The 15,495-nt window shown below is 34.5% G+C and overlaps 1 protein-coding gene and 1 non-coding gene across 8 annotated transcripts in view; both read right to left on the bottom strand.

Moving 5' to 3' along the window:
• Positions 1-786: 786 nt before the first annotated feature.
• Positions 787-889, bottom strand: LOC112614886. Its single transcript, XR_003117186.1, has one exon. It is a non-coding gene; the product is annotated as a small nucleolar RNA U13 (small nucleolar RNA).
• A 4,247-nt stretch (positions 890-5,136) lies between these two features.
• CHD9 (chromodomain helicase DNA binding protein 9) overlaps positions 5,137-15,495 on the bottom strand; it is a 274,510-nt gene continuing 264,151 nt past the window's right edge. For all 7 annotated transcript variants that reach the window (XM_025370142.1, XM_025370141.1, XM_025370138.1 and 4 more), the window contains 3 exons: positions 14,284-14,412; positions 11,013-11,117; positions 5,137-8,649 (listed from right to left, as the gene is read on the bottom strand). In XM_025370142.1, coding sequence (XP_025225927.1) covers positions 7,765-8,649; positions 11,013-11,117; positions 14,284-14,412 — 1,119 coding nt within the window. In that variant the 3' untranslated portion in view covers positions 5,137-7,764. The remainder of the gene's footprint in view (positions 8,650-11,012; positions 11,118-14,283; positions 14,413-15,495) is intronic.

The raw sequence follows: 15,495 nt of genomic DNA, 5'->3' as shown, positions 1-15,495 counted from the left end.
TTTGTATATTGCTGTAATATTCAGCAACCTTGCTAAGCTTGTTTATTAGTTCTCTAGTAATAATGTTTTCTGTTTTTTTAGTACATTCCTTAAGATTTTCTATATACAAGATCATATCATCTGAAACAGAGATATTTTTACTTCCTTTTCCCATCTGCATGTCTTTTTTTCTTTTCCTTGCCTTATTGTCCTGGGCAGAACTTTCAAAATAATGTTGAATAAAGGTAGCAGGATTGAACATCTTTGTCTTGTTCTTGACTTAGGAGAAAATATTCAGTCTTTCACCATTAAGGATGGTTATTTGTTGTGGATTTTACATAGATGTCTTTTATCAGGTTGAGGAAATTGTCTTCTAATTCTAGTTGTTGAATTTTTTTTCTATTTTTTAATCATGAAAGGGTACCGGATTTTGTGAATTATTTTTCTGCGTCTGTTGAGGTAATCATGTGTGTTTTCTGTTCTATTAATATCACATTGATTAATTCTCATACATCGATCAACCTTGCATTTCTTGAATAAATCCAGCTTGGCTGTGATGTATAGTCCTTTTCATATGCTGCTGGATTCAGTTTGCCGGCATTTTGTTTGAGCCTATAGCCAAGGAATGTTGGACAGCAGTTGTTTTGCAATGTCTTTGTCTACTTTTGGTATCAGGGTAATATTGACCTCATAAAACAAGTGGGGGAGCACTTCCTGTTTCTTTTTTTTAGAGGAGCTTGTGAATAGGTGTTCACTTTTTCTCCAGTGAAGCCACAGATTTTCTTTAAGGGAAGCTGCTTTTTTTCATGTCAGATGGGTAATGTGCCCACGTGGTAACAAGGTTCAAGGGGTCACATCTCACATATATGTGTGAACACCCAATCATCATGCTTATGAACTACAAAAGGTTCAAGGGAAGCTTGCTTTTAATTAGTAATTAAATCTCTTTACTTATTGTAATTCTATTCAGACTTTGTATTTCTTTTTGACTTAGTTTCATTAGCGTCTTTCTAGGAATTTGTTCATTTCATTTAGGTTATCTAATCTGTTGGCATTCACTTGTTCATAATACTCCCTCATGATCCTTTATGTTCCTGTAAGGTCAGTAGGAATGTCTCTTCTTTCATTTTTGATTCAAGTAATTTGAGTCTTTTCTTATTGTTGATCAGTCTGAAGTTTTGTCAATTTGTTGATTACCTTAGTCCATTTTCTGTTACTATACAAAATACCACAGAATGGTTAATTTATAACAAAAGAAATTTATGTCTTGTAGGTGTGGAGGCTGGGAAGTTTAAGAGCATCACACTGGCATCTGATCAGGGTCTTCTTGTTGCTTCATAACATGGCAAGAGGGCAAGAACATGTCAGCTTAGGTCTCTCTGGTCTTATAAACCCATCAGTCCCATCATGGGGGCCCCATCCTGATGACCTTATCTAATCCTAGTTACTTTCCAAAGGCCTCACCTCCAATCGACATAGGAATTTGAGGAACACAGTCAAACCATAGCATTGATTTTTTCAAAAATGATCAACTTTTGTTATTATTTTCTCTATTGTTTTTCTATTCTCTGTTTAATTACTGTTCAACTCTTTATTGTGTCCTTACTTTGGCTTGTTTTGTGTTTAGATTGATCTTCTTTTTGTAGTTTCTTAAGGTGGAAAGTCAGGTTGATTTGAGACTTTTTCCCTTAACATAGATTTCCCACTGTGCACTGCTTTGGTTGCATCTCATGTTTTGCAATGTTGTTTTAATTCTTCTCAAGATGTTTTCTAATTTCCACTGAGATTTCTTCTTTGACCCACTTGTTATTCAAGAGTACATTGTTTAATTTCCACATAATTGTGAATTTCTAAGCTTCATTATTGAGTTCTAATTTTATTCTATTGTGCTTGGAAAACATACTTTGTATGATTCAACCTTTTACATTTCAGATTTGTTTTATAGTCTTTCATATGGTCCATCCTAAAAAATGTTCCATGTGTGCTTTAGAAAAATGTCTATTCCTTTATTATTAAGTGGAATGCTTAATAGATGTCTTTTAGGTTTAGGTGGTTTAAGTGTTGTTCAAGTCTTCTGTTTTCTTGTTGACATTTTGCCTAGTTGCTCTATCCATTATTGAAAGTTATGTTATCCATTATATAAAGGATATATTGAAGTCTCCAACTATTCTTGTTTTATTGTATATTTCTTCTTTCAACTGTGTTAGTTTTTGCTTCATGAATTGTGCAGCTTTGTTGTTAGGTACATATATGTTTATAATTGTGATATTTTCCTGGTAGATTGGCCTTTTCTGTCATTATAAAATGTTTATTTCCAGCAATTTTCTTTTGTTTTAAAGTCTGTTTATCTGGTATTAGTAAAGTCAGTTTTCTTATATCTACTGTTTGCATAATATGCAAAACAGGAAAAAAATGCCTGGGATATATCATGCATATATATGATATACATGAGCTGAATAATTCATAATGTATATTTAAATTAATTATAAATGCAGGCATCCTACATATCCTGTTCGCTTTGCTGTTGAGGTATAAAATAGAACAATCTTACTGGTTCTAAGACTTAAACACAACTATTTCCTGCCTAAATATTTAATGAAAGAGTCATAAATATATGCAAATATTTAACTACAAACACCTTATTAATAGCCCCAAACTGAAATATTATATATCTAAATGTTTAATAATTGGGTATTAAATTATAAGACATCTATATATTGGAATATTAGAAAGCCCTTAATAATGTTGTGGAAGATTCTTCAATGACATGGAAAGATAGTCATGATATAGTCAATGAAAAAAGTAGGTTACAAATAGTATGTACGGTATAACTCCATTGTTATTAAAATATATATTATATATATGCAAAGAAAAATTACCCAAAGGTTAATGATTATCTCTGAATTTCAGCATTATGGGGGTTTTACTTTGTGCTTCCCCTCTCCCCTTGGATTTTTTATAATATGCATGTCTTTTTTTTAGCTAAGAAAAAAGAACAGTAAGTTAATTTTAAAGATCAAAATGTAATTTATGCCTATTAATTTGGCAAAGATTATTTAAAAAGACAATACACAGCATTGGTAAAGATTTGGGAGTAAGTGGGCATGCAAAAAATGTATGCTTCTAATGTTAGTATAAATAGCTACTAGTAGCTTCATTATAAACGTGGCAACATAAGCTGAAATCCTTAAAAACAGAGAAGTATTTTCAGTTCTAGGAATTAAGCAAATTATTTAGGGATGGATGCAAAAATGTCTACATAAACCCAAATGTCCATTTTAAAGTAATGATTAAATAAATTACATCTGTATGATTTAATATTGTGTATTAAAAATTACATTGCAGGATTCTTATTTGACATAGGTCAGTATGTTAAAGGCAGTGCACCAAGTTTTTTTTTCTTCTTTTTCAAAGCCTACAGCAGGTAGAAATTATGTAGCATGAAACATTGAGTTAATATGTAAAAAGCTATCAGTTTCCTAGGGCTGCCCTGACAAATTACCACAAACTAGGTGACTTAAAACAACGGAAATTTATTCTTACAGTTCAGGTTAGAAACCAAATCAAGTTGTTGGCAAGATTGGTTCTTTCTGGAAGCTATGGAGAATGCTTCTTACCTCTCTCCTAGCTTCCGGTGGTTGCTGGCAATCCTTGGTGTTCCCTAGTTGTAGGAACATCCCTCTGGTCTCCTTTATCACAAAGCTGCCTTCCCAGTGTTTCTGAGTATCTTCTGCTCTTCTAAGGACACTAGTCATTGGATTTAGGGCCCATCCTAATCCCGCATGACTACAACTAATTACATTTGCCAAGACCCGATTTCCAAAGTAAGGCCACATTCTGAGGTTCTAGGTTGACATTAGCTTCTAAATGACACTACTCAACCCACTACATGTAAATAACATAGATATACAGAAGATTGAATATATTACTGACAATGTTTATCTCTGGGTAGTTTTAGTTTATGGATGATTTAAATATTTTTGTACTTTTCTGAATTTTAAAATAAATAACTTATGTAGAGATTAAGTTCTAAGTTTATTGTATAAAGTGAATATTATGTGTAGTCAAAAATCATACTTGGCTGGGTGTGGTGGCTCATGCCTGTAATCCCAGCACTTTGGGAGGCCGAGATGGGTGGACTGCTTGAGCCCAGGAGTTTGAGATCAGCCTGGGGAACATGGCAAAACCCCATCTCTACAAAAAATAGAAAAATTAGCTGGCTGTGGTGATGCATGCTGTATTCTCAGCTACTCAGGAGGCTGAGGTGGGAGGATTGCTTGAGACCAACAGGTCAAGGATGCAGTGGGCTGTGATCGCACCACTGCACTCCACCCTAGGTGAGGCAGAGCAAGACCTTGTCTTTAAAAAAAAAAAAAAAACCACTCTTTTCTCTCACATAGCTCACAAAACACAGAATACATCATTTTATACATTGTATCTCTTCTCAAAAACGTCCAACATAGGCAATTCTTCCTCCAACACTGGAACAGACTACTGTTCCTCTGGGTGAGTACTAGTATGAAGCAGTTGGTTTGTGTTTATATGTTATGTTGTACAAAAATGAAGAAAAGGTTTTCTAAACATTAAAGTGTAGTTGAATGTGTTCAGGTTAAATAAGTATGAGACTCCACTGTTTTAGTTTTGTAAATAAGAGGAAAAACTATTTTCTTTAATGTTTACAAAGGACACTACCAACAATGGCAATGAGTTAGGAAACACTCTTAAGACTAAGGGAAAAAAATAATTATTGATTTCCAAAATGGACTTCTTTAAAGAGGTGAGGTGTATCTCGGAGTACTTCTGAATTTTTTAAAAGTCCAAAAACTTAAGAAAATAATACTTAATGTTCAGCATGAGGTTGAGATTGGGCTGCAAAATTGAGGTTTAATAATTTGAATGCCCAAGAAGCAGCTTTTTCTTTTTTTGCAACCACCAATATCAACAGTGAACAATATTAATAAAATTAAATCAAAATGAAAAATTGACAGCATTTAAGATACTGTGGATAAAATTATAGCCAATTTTTGTTTTAAAAATTCTTCCAAGGTACATTTTCCTTTTAAAGATTTACAACTATGGTGTCTTTCATAACTGGAATAAGATAAATTCTATATAAAATTCAATTTTAAAAAGTATTCTCATGTACAGAGGCTGACATCATGGGTAGTCAAAGAATATGTTTAATAAAAAATAATTAAACTTCCATTTGCTCTATAGAACATCATAGAAAGTAATTTAATAAATTACAAATGACTTTTTAAGACGTTTGCTCAACTACAGAAAGCAAATTTAGACTACACAAAACACAACTGGTAAATATTGCAAATGTCCAAAAGAAAGATTGGACTAAGACTTGAATCATAAAACCTGAAACAAGGTCTATAAATACAAGGCAATAACAGCTATAATTCCTTTAGTAACTACCAACACATACTTGGATATCCTTTCAACTGCAACTTTAGTATTATGTAATTCTACTGATTTTTTTTTTTTCCTTATAACCCTTAACTTTACACAACCATATTTGCATGTGTTTTCTTAGCTGATAGCTGGACAACTTTTCCCCAATGAATATTAAATAGAAGTGTCTTGAAACCTAAGAGAATGTTTAAAGTTATGTTAGACTTAATGCTTTGAAAACTGTAATTGCCTTATTACATAGAAAGAGAATCACTAGGATGTTAACCAAATTTATTTGACCATAATTAGGAAAATACTTTCTCTCATAAATTTGATATAAATTAGATTTTAGTGACAAGATCTAGAGATTTTTTTTTCCTTTTTTTTTTTTTTTTAATTGGGGAAAGGAAGGAATAAAGATCATGTGGGTAGAATTAAAGGGAGGAAGGGAAATGTGGTTGGTGTTGAAATACTCCACTGGCAAACTAAGTTAACTGTGTTTGAAAAACTTTGGCTATCTCATAGGTGTATTCTAGTTAAACAAAAGTGCAATACTGCAAAGGGAAGATACTAAATATGTAATATATCATTTTCATGATGAAGAATTACTACCCACTTCTCCTGGATGGGCATTATAGAGACTATTGCTAAGACATTGCATAAAGGACTATCAATTCAAAGTACTATTTTGGGAAAATACAAAATCAATACAATCCCAATGGAACTTATATAATTTTGTAAATACATATAACACTGTCTCTCTAATAAGGGGTTATTTTACATACAGAAACATAATTTACTGGTAAAGGTCTTGGAAAACCTGATACAATTGCTTAACTCATGACAAAGCAACAGTTCTATCAAAACATACTGAAAGTATTTTTTCTGCAGGAGAGAACTGGGATACTTTTTCCCCCTAAATTTATGCCCTTGCAGACTTTACCACTAACTTATTTGAGTACCAGAAAAATGCTAACATATATCTCTCCTTAGAATGTCAATATTTTTATGTCCAATTCAGTACTAATTGTTTTAAATATGTATGATATATGAAGGTGAACCTGGACCTCTACCTTGTCAGAATAATAGCAGCTTTAGCAGGAGAAATTGTATCACAAATCAAATATCAGACAAATTTTACATGGTAAAGGATTCTATGAAATTGAACAGAAGCCTTGGGCTTCACTTTTGTGGTTTGTAGGTATAACTTGTACATCTTTTTGAGATTATTCAAAGTGCATTTTCAAAATGGGCAACTCAGTATATTTAATATAAACTGATAACCCAACACTGATTCTGGGCAACATTTAGTCTGCTTACACCTAGAAACTCAAAATGAATTTAGACTATCTGCATATTACTTTACCACTATTATCTGTTAATTCTGGAATATTTCCATGACATAAAACACAAATAGAAATCTACACAAAGAAAGCAAACAAACAATTTCTTTTACATGAAGTATGCTGTGTTGAAAGTTCTTTTCAGTGGCATTTCATGAGTTTGCCTTTTCTGAACCCTGGAAACAGACATTACTCATCTGAGACATGATTATTTCTAATAGGAGGCCAAACTTTGAAAAGTTAAAACTAAGTATAAGTATGTCTATAGGGTGCCAAAGTCACATGACACATGATTATTTTATGACTTAATTTTACTGATATCTGAATTAAGCTCAGCAAAAAGCAAGTCATATTTCTTGCCAGATTAACATGATATATAGGATGTGTTTAAAAAACCCCTGAAAACAAGTATAGAATTAGAAACGAATGTAAACTTCCTAAACTAACTCAGCTGAGGTAACAGGTAGCCAGTTAAATTGGCTGATTGGGAAACTTATTTCTTCTTTAAAACATACTTGTACCTGAATTGGAAACATCAGCAGTGCATCACAACACTAGAGCATTTTCATGTAATTAAAGCAATGGATGGTGATGTAGATTCTACAGCTTTCATGACATTCATTAGCTGCCCAAATTATTGCTGAGTTTTGATCTGTAAATTATAGGTGTCAAGGAGGCTGTAAAACTATATTCAAATTAAATCAGTAATATGCATAAAGTATTCTGTGTTCACTGCAAATATATTAAATATACAACTCTTATTGAGCATAATTTTCATAAAATTAACCCCCAACAAAATTATAATGCCTTTTGTTGTAATTTTACACCTTTATGTATTTGATAGTACATACGAGTTCAGAAACTTATGAATCTTAAGAAATATTACATGCAAAATGTCTCTGAAAGCAGTTTGCACTTCTAAACAAATAACTGAAATGTTCGGTCAGTAAGTTATTGATGCACTCAACACTGGGGTATTTACAATTAACTATTAAAGAAAAAATCCAAAATCAGTTCATATTTTAAGTGCAGAGTCTGGGAATCAGTCTTCATTACTAGAATCTGAATCCTCAGATGACGATGATGTACTATCAGATCCAGATGAAGCATCAGCTTTCTCTGAACCCTCATCTGTGCTGTTTTCATTGAGAGGACTTGGTTCAGTTCCTCCTTTGTCTTCCTGATCTTTAATTCTGGAATCTTCTTCCTTTGCTTCTACAGACTTAGACGAGCCTAAGTCACTGTTTTTGTTTTTGTTTTGTACATCAAAAGTATTGGACTGGGACAAAGTTGGAATATGAAGATTAAGGCCTGGAGTGAGAAGCATCCCTGGATAAAGTATATTAGATAGTAATAGTGGGTTAAGAGCTAATGGGTTGGCAGCTGCAGCTGTATTTAATGCAGCAGTAGAGGACGTGGAAGGAGAACTTGACACAGAGTTTTCTCCACCATTCTCTGAACTTTGGCTCTCTGTCCTTTCTTTTTTTCCTTCTGACTCCTTAGAGTCACTTCCCTTTTTGTCTTCTGTCCCAGATTCCGTAGGCTTTGTCAGGAGTCCTCCCATGCCCAATAGATTTGGTAATCCAGCCATTCCTGACAGCAGCATGGGGAACATAGCAGCCATGTTTTTAGCTTCTCCTCCAGAAGAAAGGCCAGTAGGCATTCCCATCAACCCTGCAGTTACTTGCAGTGACTGCAAGTTTTGTAGGTTTTGTTGTAAGGCCTGAAGAGTTGTGAGATCCACACCTGGAAGTAATCCATTGGCTAACAAAGGATTGCCTGAAACACTGGTGGCAGATGCAGCAGCTGCTGCTGCTGCTGTGGCCTTTGCAATTCCACTTTTAGGCCGTCTCCCCCGCCTGCTTACTTCCTCTCTCACCACGGGACCAGTGAGAATACGTTCATACATGCTTTCTGGAAGAAATCCCTGGAAGAAAAATACATTCATTAATAATCCCTACATGAGAATAAAATAAAGAGCTATTAGCTTATCATACAAATAACCATGAAAAATAGGCAATTATTTGTAAATTTATTCTGTACTGATATTAAATAATCAATTATAATAGCAATAACCTAATTCTATATAAGTGGTAGCTTCAAACAGCTCTTCCACTTTTCATTTTATCACAGAATAAGTGACTAAAGAGGTCTTTAGCCTTCCTCCATCCTGTAAAACATAAGATTGTAGTATAATTCTAGAAAATATAAGGTTCAAAAAAATTGTTTCATGGATACTTCCATAACCCTTACATGTTTCACATCATCATTTGTTCTAGAAGACCAAAGAAGTGGCTCCCTTCTAATTGGAAAGAACAATAAAGAAGGAATAGAGGAAGTGAAAGGTTAAAGTAAGATGCTTCATATGGATTATTTTGCTGCCACTTTGGGAATAAAGGAGATAGGGCCATGCTCAAAAGGATACTCAAAGGGGGTAAGATCACCTGCAGTAGCACTTGCAGATTGGGAACCATAAAGTCCAGGACAACAGAGAACAATCTATGCTACTTTCATGTAATTCTCCCATGATTTTCTGGGTCCCAGAACTCTTAGAAGTTTTAGGAGTTTAGAATGCCTGGACCAGCACTATCTAATAGAAATATAATGTAAGCCACATAGGTAACTTAAAATTTTATAGGAGCCACATTTAAAATATGTAAAATAGAAATAGGTGACATTAGTTTTAGTAACACAGTCTATTTAATAGAACATAATCCAAATATTGTCACTTCAATATGTAATCTATAAAAATTGAGATACTTTACATTCTTTTTTTCCAACAAAGTCTTCAAAATCCAAAACCACTGTGTATTTTACAGTTAATTCACATTTCAAGTGCTCAACAGCCACATGTGCCTATTTGTGGCTACTGAGGGGCTACTGTTTGTGACAGTGCAGTTCTAGATAGTGGTTTAAGACAAGACTCATTTGACTATTGTTTAATTTTGTTTTGAATTGAATCAACTTATTTTTTCTCTTTACAAAGGCATCAGGGTTCATTGCAGAAAACACAATAACAACAAAAAAATCATCAACTCATCATTCAGAGATAACCATGGCTAACATTTCAGTATGTGTTCTATTTTTCCCTTGTGCAATTATACACATTCTATAATTCCCCCCACCTCCCTTTCTGAAACAAAAAAAGTAGAATCACACCGAACTTAGTTTTATAGCCTGCCCTTTCCATTTGGACAGCTGTAAGAATAATATCTATTAATTATTGACCATTAGCATATGTGTAGGCTTTACTATCCCAAGAGCTTAAATACTGCTGCTTTTAATATACTGTGAACTTTTACTCCTTTTAGATGTTCTTCTAAGATCTAATTTATTTTATTTATTTATTTTTTAGATGGAGTCTTGCCTCTGTTGCCCAAGCTGGAATGCAGTGGTGCGATATTGGCTCACTGCAACCTCTGTCTCCCGGGTTCAAGTGATTGTCCTGCCTCAGCCTCAGGTGGGACTACAGGTGCACAACACCATGCCTGGCTAATTTTTGTATTTTTAGTAGAGACGGGGTTTCTCTGTGTTGGCCAGCTGGTCTTGAACTCCTGACCTCAGGTGATCCACCCGCCTTGGCCTCCCAAAGTGCTGGAATTACAGGGGTGAGCCACTGTACTAGGCCTAAGATATAATTTTTAAAATAGTTGCCTAGGCTGGGAATGGTGGCTCAGGCCTGTAATCCTAGCACTGTGGGAGGCTGAGGTGGGTGGATCACTTGAGGCCAGGGGTTCAAGACCAGCCTGGCCAACATGGCGAAATATCATCTCTACTAAAAATACAAAAATTAGCCGGGTGTGTTGGTGGCACCTGTTGTCCCAGTTACTTGGGAGGCTGAGGTATAAGAATCACTTGAACCCAGGAGGCAAAGGTTGAAGTGAGCCAAGATTGCGCCACTGCACTCCAGCCTGGGCAACAGAGAGAGATCCTGTCTAAAAAAAAAAAAAAATTAAAAAAATTGCACAGTTTTCCAGAATCTTAATGAACTATTAGTTTATTCTCAATTATCCTTACATATTTGCTCATATATTTGATTACTCTTTGTGGCATCATTCAAATGGTATCTTAGAGGTTAATGTAAAAACAAATAATTATTTATTGATTCTCTGTTCTAACCTGAGAAGCATCTGAGAAATTTGCAACATGTACTGCAAAATAAAAATTGAGAACTGAAAAATGTTGTCACAAGTTCATGGAATATTTTATTAATTACAATTAATCTAAGATATAATTGAGTGGCACCTAATTTGAAAATAATGTATAAGTTAGTATTCATAAAATACTCACAGATTGCTTAACAACATCTCCCCATTCAGGAGCTACTCCATATTCTGAATTTTCTTTTAGGAATCTACATAAATCTTTCAAAGGGGGAGCAAATGCACCTCCAACCTGTAAATTAGAAACAGATTGTTAAATACTAAAACACTATTACACAGAAAACTCTTGCTTGCTTTTATTCTATGCTCTAGAGTTTATTTCCTTAAAATACATATTTTTTGAACCACCTTAGATAATCTTTATGATTATATTAAAAAGGGCCACCACGACCCATATGGACTACTGATGTAATATATAAATATGTGATAATGTAAATTTTAAATGTTTTAAGTAGAATAACTAGAACAGTAAAATGAATAACTACCATGCTAGATAGGCAATATAGCCTAGTTAAAAGTACACCCTCTAGAGTTAGACTTACCAGCTATGTGAACTTGAGCAAATCAGTAAATCTCTTTCAGCCTCAATTTTCTGATCTGTAAAATGGGGATAACAATAATACTTCCCTCATAGGGTTTTATAAAGATAAAATGAGACAATTCAAGTGCCTTAGCATAATGCCTGTCACATAATAAATGTAAGTTATTATATGCCAAGTATTGTGCTAAGTACTTTAAATGTGTAATTTATTTTAGTTCTCACTACCTTCTTTGGAGATAGTATTATTTCTGTTTTTCAAATGAAGGAACTGAGCTTCAGAGAATTTATATAACTTGCCTAAAGTTAGCTAGTACAAGTTAGAGCCAGGATACAAACCTAGGTCTCAAAAACCAATACTGTTATCGATTATATATATATTGATACCCTAAAAGTATAAAATTATACATATCTTTCATATGTGAAGTATGATATAATTAACCAATCATAAGTAAATAATTTGGAAAAAATGTAATATGACACTGAGACAAAATAGTATTCTGAAATTTAAATTAAAAACATTACATTTGGAGAAATGATTTTTACCTACCAATTTAATGTCCCTTTAGAGACTAAAGATATTTCTTGAATAATTTCTTCTTCTATACCACTTTGAATGATTAAATACTGTATCTTGATAGGATACAGACAGGGTTTAATATGATCAGTTATATTACCTACAAGTATTTCTTTGTTTTTTGAGACAGAGTCTTACTCTGTCGCTCAGGCTGGAGTGCAGTGGCATGATCTCGGCTCACTGCAACCTCCACCTTTCAAGTTCAAGCAATTCTCCTGCCTCAGCCTCCTGAGTAGCTGGGATTATAGGTGCCCACCACCATGCCTGGCTAATTTTTGTATTTTTAGTAGAGATGGGGTTTCACCATGTTGGACCAGGCTGGTCTTGAACTCCTGACCTCAGGTGATCCACCCACCTTGGCCTCCCAAAGTGCTGTCATTACAGGCCCGAGCACTGCACCCGACATAAGTATTCTTATATGGTATTTCTTTCTTCTTTTTTTTTAAAGAGACTCACTCACTCACTTTTTTTAAGGTCTCACTCTGTTGCCCAGGCTGGAATGCAGTGGCGTGATCATAGTTCACTGCAGCCTTGAGCTCCTGGGCTCAAGCAATCATCCCTCCTGAGCTTCCTACGGCTGGGACTACAGGTGTGTACCACCACACCCCCAGCTCCTTATATTTATTTATTTATTTAAATAAGTATATTTAAATAAGTACATTTAAGGAAATAAGTATATTTACTTAGTCTCTGTAATTCTGTTGTCTTCTCTTTTTTATTATCTCCTTCATTAAGCTTCTACTGAAAATGGAGGCCCTCTTGGGGGTTTATGGGGATTTAGCAGGTAGATTCTTTTCCTTAATAACTCATCAATCCTTAAGCCTGTACCCGAGAGACTCAAGACAATTAGGAACTCTACAAATTAAGGAACATGAACAAACCTCTCATGAAATTACAACAATTAAAAATAAAATTTAGAATGTTTAATATCAAACCTAACAAGTAAAAATTCAAACTGTTTCATTTCCTTAAAATTGGCTAGCCAAACTCATTCATAATATTTAGCAATGTGAATTTTTGGTATAAGATGAAGTAGAAGGATTTGTAACAAAATCTACACAAGCACAAAATTAGGTAACATGCTACTGAAATGTCACCTTGTTCTTTCCTTAAGACATGTATGCTATACTTTAAAATACTAACATAAAGCTGAATACGCTATCTCTACGAAATTGTGGGAAAAATTAACATTAACTTTAAAGAGTTGGTGTACCCAACAATATTAAAACAACTGTTATTTTAAAATAGTTTTCTTCTAATTCCAATATTTCTTATGAGAAATTCAAATTTTTTGGGTATTTTTATCCTAGCAGTGAGTGCATTTAACAGACGGTAAATCAGAACCAGACCTGTGTAAGGTAATTTAGTGTATGAGAAAAATAATGCAATGAGAAATGTGATGTTCTTACACTGACGCCATTTTTTCTTTCCTATTTGTTGCTTGCTCATCGGAATAAAAAAAGTGTGTCAAAGCTATACATATACAAAACGTGTCACAAGTTTCTATTGTTTATTTTGTGAGGTAAAAGAGAAATATATTAATCCAAACATAAAACAAGAAATCTATGTAAGTCTATTTCTGAAAAATCTCCACTCTATTCATCATTCAGTAAAAGAAGATAAGCCACAAAGGTGGCATTAGTCTACAAGGTACCTTTAAGATATTCTGTTTTCATCAATGAGAAATTGTGTAATATGCTGATTTTGATAGAAAAAGACACGTTAAGGTCATCTGACAGAAAACTGCAGTGATAAATAAATAAATGTATGACGGCTATGTGAATGGTGTCTTCTTAGATGAGAATTTCTCAACTTTTACAGTACAGACATTGTGAATTAGTATTGTGGGGGTTGTCCTATGTACTGTAGGAGGTTTAGCAGCATCTCTGGCTTCTACCCACTAGATACCAGTAGTATCCTCTCCTTGTGGTTACCAAAGATGTCTCCAGACACTGCCAAATATTCCTTGAGAGGTGAAACTACCCCTGGTAAGAATGACTGCTTTTGATGTAGTACCCTTGTATGAGTGTAAAACTATATGCAATGGCACTGCTTAGGCACAGATGTGTTAAATGACTTGCTTATTTCATGTAATAGCTTAGCTAATGAAGTGAGATTTGAAATTAGACTGCATAAAATCATACTGCATGTCTTCCCTCAGAATCTGAGATTCAACTCATTTCCAGGTCTGTTAGAAAACACTACTGAATAATGAAATAGTGTTCTGGAGATCTCTTAAATATTGAATCAATAAAAAACATTAAGAAAAAAACATTAAAATACCTTTCTAGCATTTCTTCTGTTAATCAGTTGAACACGTTCTTCTCCAGTGAGACTATTCACATCTAGTTTATTGGGGTTTCTGCAACGGTGTCTTTTTTGTTTGGGCCTTCCCTCATGAAGCTGCATTCTCTAAAATATATAGATAAAGACATATCTTTAAAGTCTTTAACTGTGCAAAACAATTCAAGATGTTAAATGAGCTGATCCGAGTAATTTAATAGCATTTACCTTTTGGTTATTTACATTTTAAAAATATCTAATCTTTTTTATTTAATTTTTTTGAGACAGGGTCTTGCTCTGTTGCCCAGGCTGGAGAATAGTGGTGTGATCACAGCTCACTGTAGCCTTGACATCCCAGGCTCAAGTGATCCTCCCACCTCAGTCTCTCAAGTCGCTGGGACCGCAGGTGTTTGCCACCATGCCTGGCTAATTTTTTTTATTTTTTGTAGAGATGAAAGTTTTGCCACGTTGCCCAGGCTGATCTTGAACTCCTGGGCTCAAGCTATCCTCCAGTCCTGGACTCCCAAAGTGCTGGGATTACAGATGTGAGCCACCGCGCCTGGCCAAACATTATTTTAATAAAAAGTATCACATCAATCTTTTCTTCAAATTATACGTTAAAAAAGTTAAGCCTGGGCAATATGCCGAGACCCTGTCTCTACAAAAAATCAAAAAATTAGCTGGCCATGGTGGTGTATGCCTACAGTCCCAAGTATTTGTGGGGGCTGAGATGGGAGGACTGCTTGGGCATGGGAGGTTAAGGCTACAGTGAGCCATGAATGTGCCACCGCACTCCAGCCTGGGCACAAAGTGAGGCCCTATCTCAAAACAAAAACAAACAAAAACCCAACAACTCATATCTAGCAATAAAAATTAAAACTCATCCCATCAAACCATGCTACTTCTCTATATAACTATTAACAAAACAGGGCTTAATGTTTGCAGGTATTTCCAGCCAATTAAAAATATTTTCAGGAAACCAACGCTCGAATTCTTCAGCTTAGCATACCAGTCCCATCATGGCCTGAACCTATTCAATTCACCTCTTCTGTTCATTGTTCATTTACTATTACCCTACTCACTCCTCCACATACTCTGGAATATTAAACTAATCACTGTTTTATGAATATGCCTTACAGTCATATCCTCTTTTCTTTTTTTTTTTTTTTTGAGATGGAGTTTTGCTCTTGGCTCCCGGCAACCTCTGCCTCC

Source organism: Theropithecus gelada, chromosome 20 (genome assembly GCF_003255815.1).
Source record: "Theropithecus gelada isolate Dixy chromosome 20, Tgel_1.0, whole genome shotgun sequence".
In the NCBI taxonomy this organism is placed as follows: Eukaryota; Metazoa; Chordata; class Mammalia; order Primates; family Cercopithecidae; genus Theropithecus; species Theropithecus gelada.
The sequence above is the reverse complement of the archived record's forward strand: the minus strand, read 5'-3'. Positions and strand labels throughout refer to the sequence as shown.